Here is a 14,324-nt window from a genome sequence, read left to right as displayed (position 1 = left end):
ATGAATTTCACTGAGAGTCGAATAGAGTGGGGTGTATTCGAGAACAGTGTGTCAGTAATCCCACTGCACAAAGTTGGCAAATCACCATCGGACATTTTCAACACCCTGAAGAAGCTGAATATCAGCAGGATGTTTGTGCATCGGACCATCAACAGATACTGTGACACAGGGACAAGTGAGGACCACCCCAGGAAAGGAAGACCTTGCAGCATGAGGAGCCAGAAGCTCGTGAAAGCAGTGGCGGCGCAGATTCAACTAAATCCTGTCAGGAAAGAAGCAGTGATGGCTCGAGAGCTGAACATTTTAAAAATGTCGATTTCGCATGTGCTCCGAAGTGACCTAGGTCTCCGCGCTTATCAGCAAAGTACTGGTCACTTCCTCACTCCACAGCTTAAGGTCCAGAGGGAGCAGAAGATAAAAAGACTCCTTCAGCGTTACGCAAATGGTGGCCACAGGAGGATCCTTTTCGTGGACAGAAAAAATCTTCACAAATGAAGTCTTACAATCGTCAAAACGACCGTGTTTATGCCTTGACATCCCAGGAAGCTCGTGAAAACATGCCACAGATCCTCAGAGACCATCATCCCGCCTCAGTGATGGCTTGGTGGGGGGTTTCGTACGATGGCACAACTGACCTCCACTTCTGTGAACATGGTGTGAAAACATCTACAAAGTGTATCAAGCGACAGTGTTGGAGCCACTTGTGAAATCGTTGACCTGCACCATGTTCAACAATGAGCCGTGGAGCTTCCAACAGGACTCAGCACCGGCCCACAAGGCAAAGACCACACAGGAGTGGCTTCAGAGGAATGTGCCTGATTTCATTGCTCCAGCTGATTGGCCCTCCAGCAACCCCGACCTCAGTCCATTGGACTACAGGTTGAGGTTCATTTTGGAGGGCATGGTCTGTAAGAAGAGGCATCCAAACCTAGCGAGTCTCAATCGTTCTCTTCTGAAGGCAGTAGCGGACTTTCCCCTTGAGACCGTGCGTGCTGCAATCGATGACTGGCCTCAGAAACTTCGGGCCTGTGTGAAGGCCAGAGGTGGCCATTTTGAACAGTGATTGGTGCTCTGTGTTGGCAAGAACTGTACCTTTGTAACATCAAAATATTAATACATTAGCTTGCTTACTGTGCCTGTAGTTCATTATTAACTTTGTAACAGAATTTATGATATCACTAGGTATATCGACCGCTGGGTGAAGGATACTGAACGTGCTACGAAGCTGGATATCTTAGGTTTGAACTCTTATCAAGGGGGATTTAAACCCATATTGAACAGGGAATTAAAAAGTTGGAACGGGAATTTTGGAAAAAATAAAACATTTAAATGCTGACCAAGGCAGATTTATTGTATAAAAAAATATACACTAAAAACGAAATGATTCCACCATCTCACAGGGTGTTCTTCAGACAAAGCTTCACAATAAATTGAAAGAGATCTTTGTGTAGCTTATATTTTTTTATACAATAAATTTGCCTTGGTCAGCATCTGAATGTTTTATTAACATGGAAACAAGTCCTAACAGTGTTATCATTGGGAATTTTGGGACAATCACAAGGGAATTTTCAGTCTGATTCAAGAACAGCAGTGGAAAGAGGACAGCAGAAGTCAAAATGAAAGGGTTGCAGGTGAGCTGCAAGAATTAAACGAGTTTCCCTCAAATTTCAGAATTCAAAATGTTTGAAAATTCTAGCTCGATCATTTCAGCATTGTCTTCCTGTTGTATTTTTGTGAAATTGCGAATAAATTTTTGATAATTTGCTACAAATTTTGGTTTTTGAACTTCCATTAATCCAACATGCCAGAAGTTTTGCGACTGGGGTTTTGGGTAAAAAAAACCTCTGGCAGGTGACAAGTTGTTTCTTTTCTGCACAGTGCATTCCATGGAGTTGGAAAACAACCTAAGTCGTTCTGCTATGAACTGCTGCTGCTAAGATGCCACATAATGTATATTCTGTCCCAGGAATCTGTGGAGCAACACCACGCATAAGGGGAGATAGTGGTTGCATGCTGCTGCAAATGGCTGGTAGCTGCAGTCACGGTGCCTTCATGCCCCACCTTTCTCTCTCGGGCATTCATTGGTTGAGAATCTTTGAGCTCTGAGGACTCATTTTTGTTTGGTTGCTCCACATATTTCTGGGACAGAGTATAGGTATGAAGGATTATTAGTCCTAAATGCCTTCATTGTTCTATTAGGCATGTGAGGTTTAGGGCTGTTAGCATTAAAATTACTTCTAAAGCCGGATCATGAGATTTCTGGTATTCAGCACTTTGCTATTCTCGCCACCTGGTGAAAATAACCCGATATGCTAATCTCAACACGTCGTGAAAGTAGTCGTGACCTTATATTAATCACTTGAGCTTGTTACATGTTCGATGAGGCTTCCATCTCAAAATAAAAACCTATATTTTTACATATACTTTAAGCCATATTACTATGGTTGTTGCGTTAAGTAGACTTGATTTGTCTCCCAACAAAAAAATATTTGATCATTTACACATTAAGTAGGCAAATAAAGTGAAAAAAAAATCCTTGGTATGAATGTACAATATACAGAATGTATCCAATTCCTTTCCTACTTCTTATACTCACTAAATATGCAGTCCTTGTAACTTATCTGGAGTTAAGATTTGGGGGTCACGTGTAAAAATTGTACACTTACGTCTATACATGTTGCAAAATTACGTTCTTCATTCCCGCAATCATTCTCCATACATAAACATAACAACCATGTTTGATGATATGAACAAGTGATGTTTGGCATTTGTTGCGCTGTCTACAGCATTGCCACACTGTTGCTGCGCTACTTGCAGAGCATTAGTTGAGAAGAGCATGTGGAATGCAGACTTTGATTAGAGGTAGGTTTCGCAACGGTGTTCGAGCGTTCCTCTAGAAAAATGGCATCTTGCGCAGTGAGGAAGCTAGTGCTACAAAACTTATATTTTGTTACAATATGTGCGCATTGGGAAAAGATTTAACTGATATCCCCACAATTTTTTTTTCCGGTAAGGTTAGGGTAAGAAAGTATCTTGAATTTCGTTAATATCTGGTAGATTAACTAATTTTGACCTTCTGATCAGTAGATTATGAACAGGTTGCCGCAAGAAACATGCACGGTTAGCCCCACAAACCATTTCTGGTAAGGTTAGGTTAGGCAAGCATAGTTAAAATTTTGGGTAAAAATTTACTATTCCACAAACACATGTCATGTTTGTGTAAAAATGAAGAAATCTGTTTGTGGAATAGTAAATTAGTACCAAAATTAATTCTCTGATGCCTTTGGCGCATACACCTTCGTAGATCATCGTGCATCGTGCTTGTGTTTTGTCGATGTTCATTGGGTAATCAGTGTTTCCAACCTAAAATACAAACATAGTTAAAATCAGCTGAACCATTCACGATAGCCCCAAGAAACATTATGTAAGGTTAGGGAACTAACGAAACATAACCTAACTAGTTACATGAATTTTAACTATGTTTGCTAACCTAACTTTACGTAATGTGTCTTGGGGCTATCGTCAATGGTTCAACGCATTTTAACTATGTTTGTATTTTTTGGGTTAAGAAGGTTGGAAACACTGCATACCCAATGGGAATTGACAAAACACAAGCACGACGCGTGATGATCTGCAAAGGTGTACACACCATATTGTGTCTTACGGAAGCGAAAAAACGAGAAAAAGAAGTAGTAACGTGAATACACCTTAAAGAATGTTCTGCAAAGCAGATAGGTAAGTACGAATGTTAAAAATGAAGAAACAAAGAAGTTACATGTGCTTGTGAAATAGTAAATTTTACCCGTGAACCAAATGTTGCGTACGTTCAATGATGTAACCCCCGGTCAGTGTTTCCAACCACACCATTGTTCTCCAAGAACATGACAATTTTAACTATGTTTGCCTAACCTAACCTTGGCATGCATGGTTCGTGGGGCTATTTATGAATGGTTTGTGGGGTTTTCGAACCTGGAATAAAATAGAAAATCGGTAACACGAAAGTAGTTATTTTTCGATGAAGAAGGTTGCAACACTGCATAACCACTGATCATCGACAACACTACTCAAGATTACCCCACCATATTGCGTGCAACGCAAGCAAAAACAAACAAACAAGAATTACTCGATATGTCGAAAATTGAGATTATTTGCGTGAAAAAAAATGAAATGGCACCTTCAAGAATACTTAGGAATGCAGAATACGTAAGTACCAATGTGAAAAAGAAAATAAAGGAATTTCAGACGTTTCGGGGATACTTAACAAATAAATAAGATTTGCCCGCCATATTGCCCGAACAATAATTACTCGATATGTGGAAAATTGAAATTGTCGTGAAAAAAATGAAATCCCACGGTAAAATTTTCGTATACCCAAAACGTATTTCTTCAATTTTACAGGAGAAAGTACTTACCGAAATTGGTTTATTTATACTTTAGGAAGGTCTTGGAAGTTTGTTTTCACCTCGTTGAAATTTTTTGCCGGTAAATCATGTAATTTTTGACATTAATATCACTTTGATGCACGAAAGCTGTTCCCTTGATACGTGAACCAAATATTTGCGAGCGTTTCATGACGTAACAACTGGTCAGTGTTTCCAAATATGCAGTTTTGTAACTGTGTAACAGTTCTAGAACGTAAATAAACGTGAGTTACTGTTCATCATTTCTGATTACGAACTTGCGACAAATGACGTGCTCAATGTGAGGTTGATGGGGGTTATAACCCCCCCTTTTATGAATGGTTTGTGGGGCTATTTATGAATGGTTCGTGGGGTTTTCAAACCCGAAAAAAAATTCTAATTTTGAAAAACAAATTTAACTGTTTGCCTAACCTAACAGAACCTAACCTAACCTTGCCGTGCATGGTTCGTGGGGCTATTTATGAATGGTTCGTGGGGTTTTCAAACCCGAAAAAAAATTCTAATTTTGAAAAACAAATTTAACTGTTTGCCTAACCTAACAGAACCTAACCTAACCTTGCCGTGCATGGTTCGTGGGGTTTTCGAACCTAGAAAAAAAATACAAAATCAGTAACACGAAAGTAGGTATTTTTCTATGAAGAAGGTTGCAACACTGCATAACCACTGATCATGGACTACGCTAGTCAAGATTTCTCCGCCATATCGCGTGTAACGCAAGCGAAAGCGAAGAAAATAAAAAAGTAACAGTAGTATAAGCCGGAGACACATTAAACTCGTTTGTTTTCAAATAAAAATCATTGCTATACTTACCTCTAAAAAAAATACTCGATATTTCGAAAATTGAGATTATTTGCGTGCATAAAACGAAACGCGAACTTGAAGAACCCTTAGGAATGCAGAATACGTAAGTATCAATGTGAAAAATACGAAAATAAGGGAATTAGAGACGTTCGGTGGTTACTGAAATTTTAATTGAGAAACAAGAAAATAAAGGCAATTCAGACGTTTGGCGGATACTAAACTTTTAATGATTTTCTCTATATTCTACATTCGCTCCAAATCCTTCAGTCTCACTTTGATTAATACACCTCAACATGAAAAATATACATTCCCTCGTGCTAAAAATGTCATACCATGTCATTGGAACACTAATTCTTCCAGAAGAAGACAACAAAATGCATCGTGCTCCCTTCCGATGTTTACAACTAGTCATTTAGTCTCAGATGACCCTCTTCACTTACATATTTCTTACCTTATATTGATAGAAGTATACGAACTATTAGCCTAATTTAGTTTTCCTTCTCACTCAATTTGTTCAATCGTTCGTTTTCACTTTTTTCGCGCATGACCTTAATAAATTCTTCAAGTTCTTTGCGATGAGATATACTTTCGGGTGGAAATACCTCTTGTTTAGTCTTAGTAACCCATTCTTCAAAATACTCAGGTTGGTTAAAATAGTGAAACAAAGCAACTGGAAATGTCATGTACAGGGCCATTTTAGCAACTTCTAATTTCCATCCTCCCATGTTTTATATGAAAAAAGGCGTACTTCTTCACAACTTCATAACTAAAGTCGATAGACATTCGACTCGAGGTGATTATGAAAATCACGATGTATAATTAATACATATTCGTTACACACACATCCATTCCAGGCAACAGTCAAACTTCTGTTGAACCGTATAATGGATTTATCTGCTACTTTAGACGCCTCCAGTATCGCTCAACAGAGTAGCAAATGTGGACCTGCCACGTCATCTCTGTGGTAGCACGGAGCAACAGCCGTCACCTAAATACTGCAAGGATAATACAAAGGTGGCAACACTATAGAATAATCTACTGGTTGACTACACTGCCAGTAGCACTGCAGGTATAGAGGAGCTCAAGTTAAAGTTCAGTATGGGCTGTTATGGGCTTTTACTTTTGAGATCCCCACCCCCATTCTGTCAGAAAGAAAAATCGTTAACATGCGAAGAGAAAATAATAAATATGCAAAAAGGAGAGGAAATGTAAGGTTTTGATGGTCTATACCTTCTATTACAATTCAGAACATTCAAAAAATGCGCTTTCCTTTGTTATGTTAAGCGCGATTTGGGGAGTCAAAAATAACAGCCGTCCGCCTGTTGCCACTCGCTGCAAACACGTGTTGGGAAGACGGAAGGAGGTGGGGAATGGCCAGGCAAAAATTCGTGAATAGGCTTCCGTACTTCCGTCTTGGGGCCAGGTCAAGAAATTTATTATTTGTGTGTGCACTTTCTCGTTTTGGGGAATTTTTCTCTGAAAACAGGCATATTGTATGCATTGGCGGATCTAGCGGGAATACCCCCGGTTCACTTGCTCTTCCCAAAGGATGACTAACTCAGAGGCGTGGCGTGCATGTAGCCGCTGTTACCGCAGGTAACACCAAAATATAAAGAATTGAAGAACCCGTCTTAAAATATTATTACGTACATAAACTGGTAATATTGTCGTAAAGTAAACATTGCAGACTGACATTTTTTCTGGCACCGGCAAAAGCGAAGAGGAGGACTGATCCGGTACCCTCCACAGGCAACATGAGGAAAGGACCCTGAGCCCACAAAGAAAGACTTCGCGTAGCGGCAAAGACTGTTGTGGCGGGAGGAGAAGGCGGGCTGTTTAGCCGGCGCAGTTGCCGGTGATCCTTACCGGAAACATACCAGTGTTGCCATATTCAATTGACAGAAAAGAGCTAAGTTGCCTAATCGGGTCTATCTTACTCTGAAGGTGTCCAGTCACACTGGGGAACGATGGCGCAGTGGTAGCGTCGCCGCCTTATAATCAAGGGATTCCGGGTTCGATACCCGGTGGAGGCACAAGTGGTTCGGATCCAACTTTAAACTATCCCGATTAGCATTACTGTTCATGAAGTGGACTTAAATCGCCAAATCAAAATTTAAAAAAATCAAATCACACTGGGGCAAAAGCAAACTACCAAGTGATATTTTGTATTTACTCTAAATATCAGCGATTATGAAAGTCCTCTTTGTCCTTCTTCGACATCATGGGCGAGAAGGAGAGGAGAGGGATGGGATGGGTATGGTCAAGGGATCCGCTGTCCTTCTAAAAATGTCAACTAAAATTCTATATTTCACACATATAATATTATTTCGGTTACAGGAATTTGTGATAATTGTTGATAATACTGATTGAGATTGACATTCGTTGTCGCAGGAATGAAATAATTTGGGATTGAAGCAATGTTTTTGAGGTGGTAGAACTGTTTTTGGGTGAAAACAATACAAGCATAATTTCCCGATTGTTATCTTAGCACGCTCTGAAGTGTCAGGTGTCGTAGATTCGAATCCTCAGCAAGAAATTGTTAATCCAATGTTCGTTGTTATTATTTTACTTACATAATTATAAAAAATAATAATTACATACACAAAGAAATAATAATTTTATTTCAATAATTCACCATGCATCCTCATCGTCACGATTATCCTATAAAGCGAAAGCCTTAAAGGTAGCAAAGGACGTAAAATATACGAAATAGTAGTGGTGTCAGAAATGAGATTTCAGTGGATTTAGCGAAACATGTGAGTGGGAGTAGTTAGGAAACAGATGAAGACTACATCTACTCTACATACGTCTTATTTGAAACGAAAAGTTTGGCGATTTGGGCAAATCTGGTTTCAAAAGAACTAAGATGGCAACATTAGTAGAACTGGACTCCTTGCAGGTTCCTAAGGAAATATTGGGGAAGGGCCGATGCTGAGAGGGGAGGGGGCAAGGAGGGGGCTTCACGTGTTACAAAAGTAAACAACGGTTTGTGGGAGGGACTGTGCAGTGGGAGTTTTGTGACTGGTGTCTTTCGTCTTTATGTTGTTTTCGGGCATTGTCAATTAATTTATGAAGCTTGCTCCGAGTTCCGAGGTGGCGGGTTCATCCTATCTGGACAGTGTGTGTAATCGTGCGATAGAAGATATTTTGAAGCAATATTTCGGTTCGTTATTTTGCAGAAAAAATCGAAATTGTGGCGAAAGGGAGGCCAAAGCCTATTTTGAACGATTTAAAAACCAAGTCGTCTGCTGGATATGACCGACATTTCAATGTTTCGTGGTATAACGACTATCCGTGGTTATGTGGATGTGTGCAGTTGTCGAAACTCTTTTGTTGGCCATGTACTCTATTTTCGGGTGAAAAAAAAACGTGTCGAATTCAGATGTGGATAACATAGACCATGACCATGACGCACCCAAAAATTCAAATTCAAATGAAAAACTTCTCTTTATGACAGCATCCTAGAAGTTTTTTGATTTGATTTGATTGATTTTGCTTCGCTTGTGCCACTTTTGGCTAATTTGCGAAGATGGGGATGAGTGATGATATGATTAAATTGATGAATAGACATCACAAACGCCCATGCCCAAGCTAGGTTTCGAACCCGGGATCCCAGCATCATATAACTATTTTCAAAGTAGGATTGATCTGCTCTATAAGTAGCCTTCGATGTTTCTGTAAGTATCAAATTACGTATTATTGTGTCAACAACCAATGTTTGCGATTTCACTTTAGTCCTTATGTCAACATTTTTTTTCCTGATTAATAACTTTACCAAAATCTAGTATTGAATTGCACACGTACCAGATTAATATTATATGAACTACTTGGAAGACATTGGGGGGGGGGGTGCATGAGGTGGGGAGGCGCCCAAGTCACCCTTAAATGTCCTACTGATAACCGGTAACACTTTTAAAAATCCACGCCACGCCACTGGACTAACTATTATAAAAAGTTACATAGCATTATATTAAAAGAACATAAAATGATCGAGCAGTTCTTTTCCAGATAGTAAAGTTTGACGCAAATGCATAAATAGGGAATAGATTTATGAGATACCTAAGTAAATTTAATCCGGGACTTGTTGCTTGCAAGGCAATAACGTTAACTGATGGACACAAAGCGAGAGCATTTTAGATTGAATATTTCCAATGTCTCTCTCTTTCTTTCTGTTATCATTGCTCACACAAATACAACAGAACTTCATCTATTTCACACCTCTAGTAATTGATTAATTGAGTTTTAAATTCACTTTTCTGCACAGATATGTTAATTGGGACTGGACGGACTTACGGTTTTATGTGAGATACGAACCTGTATATGCCTCCACCCGGTATGGAACCCTAATCCCCGGGGTATGGAACCCTAATCCCCGGGGTGCTTTGGTGTATGCCGGTATTATAATGAACACTGTTCCGTTTCAAATGAGACAGTGCGCCGAAAAATGTGAAAGAGGCCTCCCCGATGGCGCAGTGGTAACGTCGTCGCCTCGTAATCAAGGGGTCCCGGGTTTGATACCCGTTGGAGACACACAGTGGTTCGGATCCCACTTTAAACTGTAGGTCCAGTCCCAATTTGCCTTTCTGTGCATAAAGGAAAGAAAAACACTGTGATAAAATAGAGAGCAAGACGTATGAAAAGTATATTCGGAAACAGTTATTTTCAAATCTTCCTCCACGGACCGTCATTATTCTGGACCAACAGCTGCAAGAATAAACAGCTTCCCACCAAGTCATGCATTCTTGTATGTTCCTGGTCAAAGCAAACTATTGTAGGTGCCAGCACCCATGTTGTGACCCCGCGCTTTTGATGGACAATTGTTCTCCCATATTTAAATATATGGGGAATTTGATGCTGAACGTGCTGCTATTACATTAAATTGCAAGTTTAATTTCATCTTAACATCGGAAATTATGTCGGAACATCAGTGTTGTGAAACTAAGATCGTCAATAACAGAAAAGATATCGGAACTAAAAAAAGCCTTAAAATTTGCACAGCACTTGCTTACGTCACTTTGAATTTTCACAATTTAAGTGCTTTATTCTTGTGAATCTGGTAAAGAATAATACATAATAATTCCACGCGACTGCACTTTTTTTATAGGTAGTTGTTATTAATACCCGACTCATTTTTTTACGTGATATCATACTTTTCCTCATGGCTAGTAAATATGGTTCTCTATTTTATACATACACAATTATCGAGAAGAATAGTTATTACAAAAAATATGTTACATTCTGTTCATATCTCGCAACCTCTAGGACTTTCTTATTTACAGGAATTATAATTTTAAAATGACGAAAATACGAGGGGCAATGTCTGCTTCATACAAAGAAAACATATGTTAATATTAAGTTATCGGATAGGGCATAGTGTATAATAATAAATATTATGCGCTTATCCACTTAATGCATTTTCTCTTTGTAATTTGGGTAGTTTCTCCGATTCCTATACTCCCGCCGTTGAATTGCACATACTCGCAAGTCGCAACGAGAGGAAACATAAAAGCGTAGTGCAAAAATCTATTCTTTTTTAATTATAGACCCATGGCAGCTAGGGACGACCAAAATAACGTCAAGTTTGGTGCTCTTTGTGCATAAATATACTATATTTAGCCCGTCTGAGCTACCCTGTCGTTGCGCTTTAATATATTAATTCTTAGGTTCAGGAGAACGTAATTTTCAGAAACTTATGACTTGCTACATAATCCTAAAGGTTTGCTACACAATTTTTGTTATCGATTTAGAAGAGAAATTCTTACCTTCGTTGAAAATAACGTTTGAATAGCCATCCTATCGCGCTCCAATGTAAAGCTTAGGGCAACCAGATGACGAACGAAATTATTTAGGGACACAACAGGGCTAGCGCCTCTAGTGGAAAAGTTTGACAGTAAACAGCCCCGTTGACCACTAACTTTTGTTGCGGCGTGTACTACAGCAGACGCTCGATGCGCGCTCGAGCTTTCTTGTACTGCGCGCCATGCGGCAACGCTGTTGCCATAAACCCCATACTGAACTCCTAAGTTGGGCTTACCAATAGTTCCGTTGATCCCCGATATTGGTGCCACTTCCAAGCAAGATTTAGCACGGTGTCACATACCGTGAATCAAAGAGTGTATAGACGGTGTTAAAGGCGGAGCTACTGCGGAGCATGCGCACTCGTCTGGTCCCCCTCGAGCATCCGGTTACGCTTACGGTGCTATGGACGTTAATATGAAAGGGCAAAGTGGAGATTGTTTTACAAGGAAATAGGGTGTCAGCTATGTAGCATATAGTTGTACAGTTCAAGGAAGGTATTTTTTCCAGGGGGGGGGGCAAACGAAGGCAAATTTTCCTCAAAAATAGCGGTTCCCTAAAAAAAACATTGCTTAAATTTGAATTTATGGTGTTCATGCAATAAATAACAGTAGTCCAATCAACCCGGTTGAACGTCCTCTTGTGAGGAGCTGAAGTGAGGAGCTCGCCTTAATGGATTTCTCTCGTAAGGCATGAGCTCTATTTGATGGCGCAGTGTTGCTAGCTCCTTACTCGAAAAAATCACCAAGGTTTTTGGTCTAACCTAACCTAAAACAAGGAGCTGGCAACCTTTTTCTCGCAGTGTTGCCAGCTTCTCACTCAAAAAAATCACCAAGGTTTTTGGTTTAACCTAACCTAAAGCAAGGGGCTGGCAACTTTTTTCTCGCAGTGTTGGCAACACTACACCCGAAAGTAAAGCTTGGTGGGGCTTGCTTTAATGGTTTGCTCTTGTAAGGCATAAACCCCCCCCTATTTTCGGACACAGTATTACCAACATCTTACTCGAAAAAAATCACCAAGGTTTTTGGTCTAACCTAACCTAAAGCAAGGGGCTGGCAACTTTGCTTGAGGCTTGCCTTACAGTGCATAAAGCAAGGTTGCCAACCTACTGGTACTTTTGCCATAGCCTTTTACAAAAAAGAGAGAGAAGAGAGGGAGGGAAGAGTTAAACAGCCGACAGCCTACCTACAGCTTTTTTTTGTCTAACCTAGCCTAAAGCAAGGGGCTGGCAACTTTGCTTGAGGTTTGCTTTACAGTGCATAAAGCAATTTTTGCCAACCTACATATACAGGGCAAGGAGAGTCGGCACTGCCGTAAAAGAGAGAGATGGATGGATGGGAACACTACACGGGTTCAACGTCATCAAATAAAAATCGCCTTAATGGTTTTTTCTTGTAAGGCATGATCTCTATTTTCTCGCAGTGCTGCCAATTCCTACCTACACTTTTTTTTTAGTTGGCAAGGGCTAGAGAGAGAGAAAAACTTATAGCTGGGAACAGTAATGAGCGAATGCGCCATATCGTAATTTTCCAACTCCCGGGGGCCAATGTTTGTATATCGTAACCTTTGTAAACCTCTCTCTCTCGGGGGAACGATGTGCCGCGCACACACACACACACACACGCACACGCGCGCGCGCGGGCCAAAATTTTTGAATTTACGGTTGGAAAAATGTTTTTCTATGACATGTTTTCGTTCGAGGCAAATTCGTAGGTAGATATTGTTAAATAAATATTAATATTGTAAATATATATATACTTATTGTATTTAGTTTTTCGGTATCGAAAAGCGACTGTCATATTGTATTTGAAAAAATATTACGCTTTTGCCTGTGGATATCTAGAAAAACGACAATTTCGTTCCCTCTCTCTGCATATGCTATGAACGTTGACACAATGACACAAATTCAACAAATACGTATGCTTGGTGGCAGAGAAAAAATACAATGAATTTTCCGGTTATTTATTTCATAGCCCTGATAGTCATCGCGTGCGTCACAGATTGCCATCTGCTGTAGGTTTTGGGACGACGGAAGTTATACTTCCTGTTTTTTTTTTTTAGTGACGTCAGTTAATAGCATAGGTAACAATGATGAGATGCGGTGCATTAACTTGTGAATTTTCGAACTCAACTCGCAAAATGATGTGGCTGAAATATAGGGGGGAGAGAGAGAGAGGGGGAAGAAAGGGAGAATGTTCTAGAGAATTTGGTTCTTGGATTTCTATTGGTCCACGTTGCGTTGGCTAACATATCATTTTTGACGTCATTAGAAAACCGTATAAAACTTAAAGCGCTGGTGTAGAAAGTTGTGTTTTATTTTCAACATCAGTGAAGAGCATTTCCACAGAATTTCTAAAAGTAAGTAACTTTGTTTCTTAACTTACATGAGTTAACTTTGATTTATAAGTATGGTACTGCTTTTGTGGAAGAAAATATACTCACAAAACATGCAAAAAGAGAGAGAATATAGAAGGTGTTTCATGTCTCTCTCTGCTTTTATATATTTGAAACATACATCTTGGTAGCTGGAATATCTTTTTTCTTCCGTGTGCCGTTGTTGGTAGGTAGGAAATATGTGTGCGGGGCATATTTCAAAAAAATAAATGTGTTAAATTGTTAGAGGAAGACAGGAAAAATAGAGGAGAGTTGCGTGTTTTTGATATCTAGTGGAAGTACTGATTGATTGATTGAGTTGGCGTTTTTTTTTAAGTCTACTTTATGTACAGTAAGGCTAATCGGGACTGGACCTATAGTTTCAAGAACCACTTGTACGGGTATCGAACTCTTGATTACAAGGCTATCGCTGTGCTAACGCAGAGGCTAGTGGAAGTACTGATTGATTTGATGTTTTAAGTCTATTTTATGCACAGTAAGGCTAATCGGAACTGGACCTACAGTTTCAAGAACCACTTATGTCCCCACCTGGTATCGAACCCTTGATTACAAGACAACGACGTTATCGCTACGTCATCGCAGAGGCTAGTGGAAGTACTGATTGATTGATTGAGTTGGCGTTTTTTTTAAGTCTACTTTATGCACAGTAAAACTAATCGGGACTGGACCTATAGTTTCAAGAACCACTTGTACGGGTATCGAACTCTTGATTACAAGGCTATCGCTGTGCTAACGCAGAGGCTAGTGGAAGTACTGATTGATTTGATGTTTTAAGTCTATTTTATGCACAGTAAGGCTAATCGGAACTGGACCTACAGTTTCAAGAACCACTTATGTCCCCACCTGGTATCGAACCCTTCATTACAAGACAACGACGTTATCGCTACGTCATCGCAGAGGTTAGTGGAAGTA

The 14,324-nt window shown here is 39.8% G+C and overlaps 1 protein-coding gene across 1 annotated transcript; it reads left to right on the top strand.

Moving 5' to 3' along the window:
• Positions 1-495, top strand: LOC145980590 (uncharacterized). Its single transcript, XM_083113626.1, has one exon. The coding sequence runs from the start codon at positions 1-3 to the stop codon at positions 493-495; it is 495 nt and encodes a 164-aa protein (XP_082969752.1).
• The last annotated feature ends 13,829 nt before the right edge of the window (positions 496-14,324 follow it).

The sequence above is a fragment of the Lepisma saccharinum genome, chromosome 28 (genome assembly GCF_977018435.1).
Source record: "Lepisma saccharinum chromosome 28, izLepSacc3.1, whole genome shotgun sequence".
NCBI lineage: Eukaryota > Metazoa > Arthropoda > Insecta > Zygentoma > Lepismatidae > Lepisma > Lepisma saccharinum.
The sequence above is the reverse complement of the archived record's forward strand: the minus strand, read 5'-3'. Positions and strand labels throughout refer to the sequence as shown.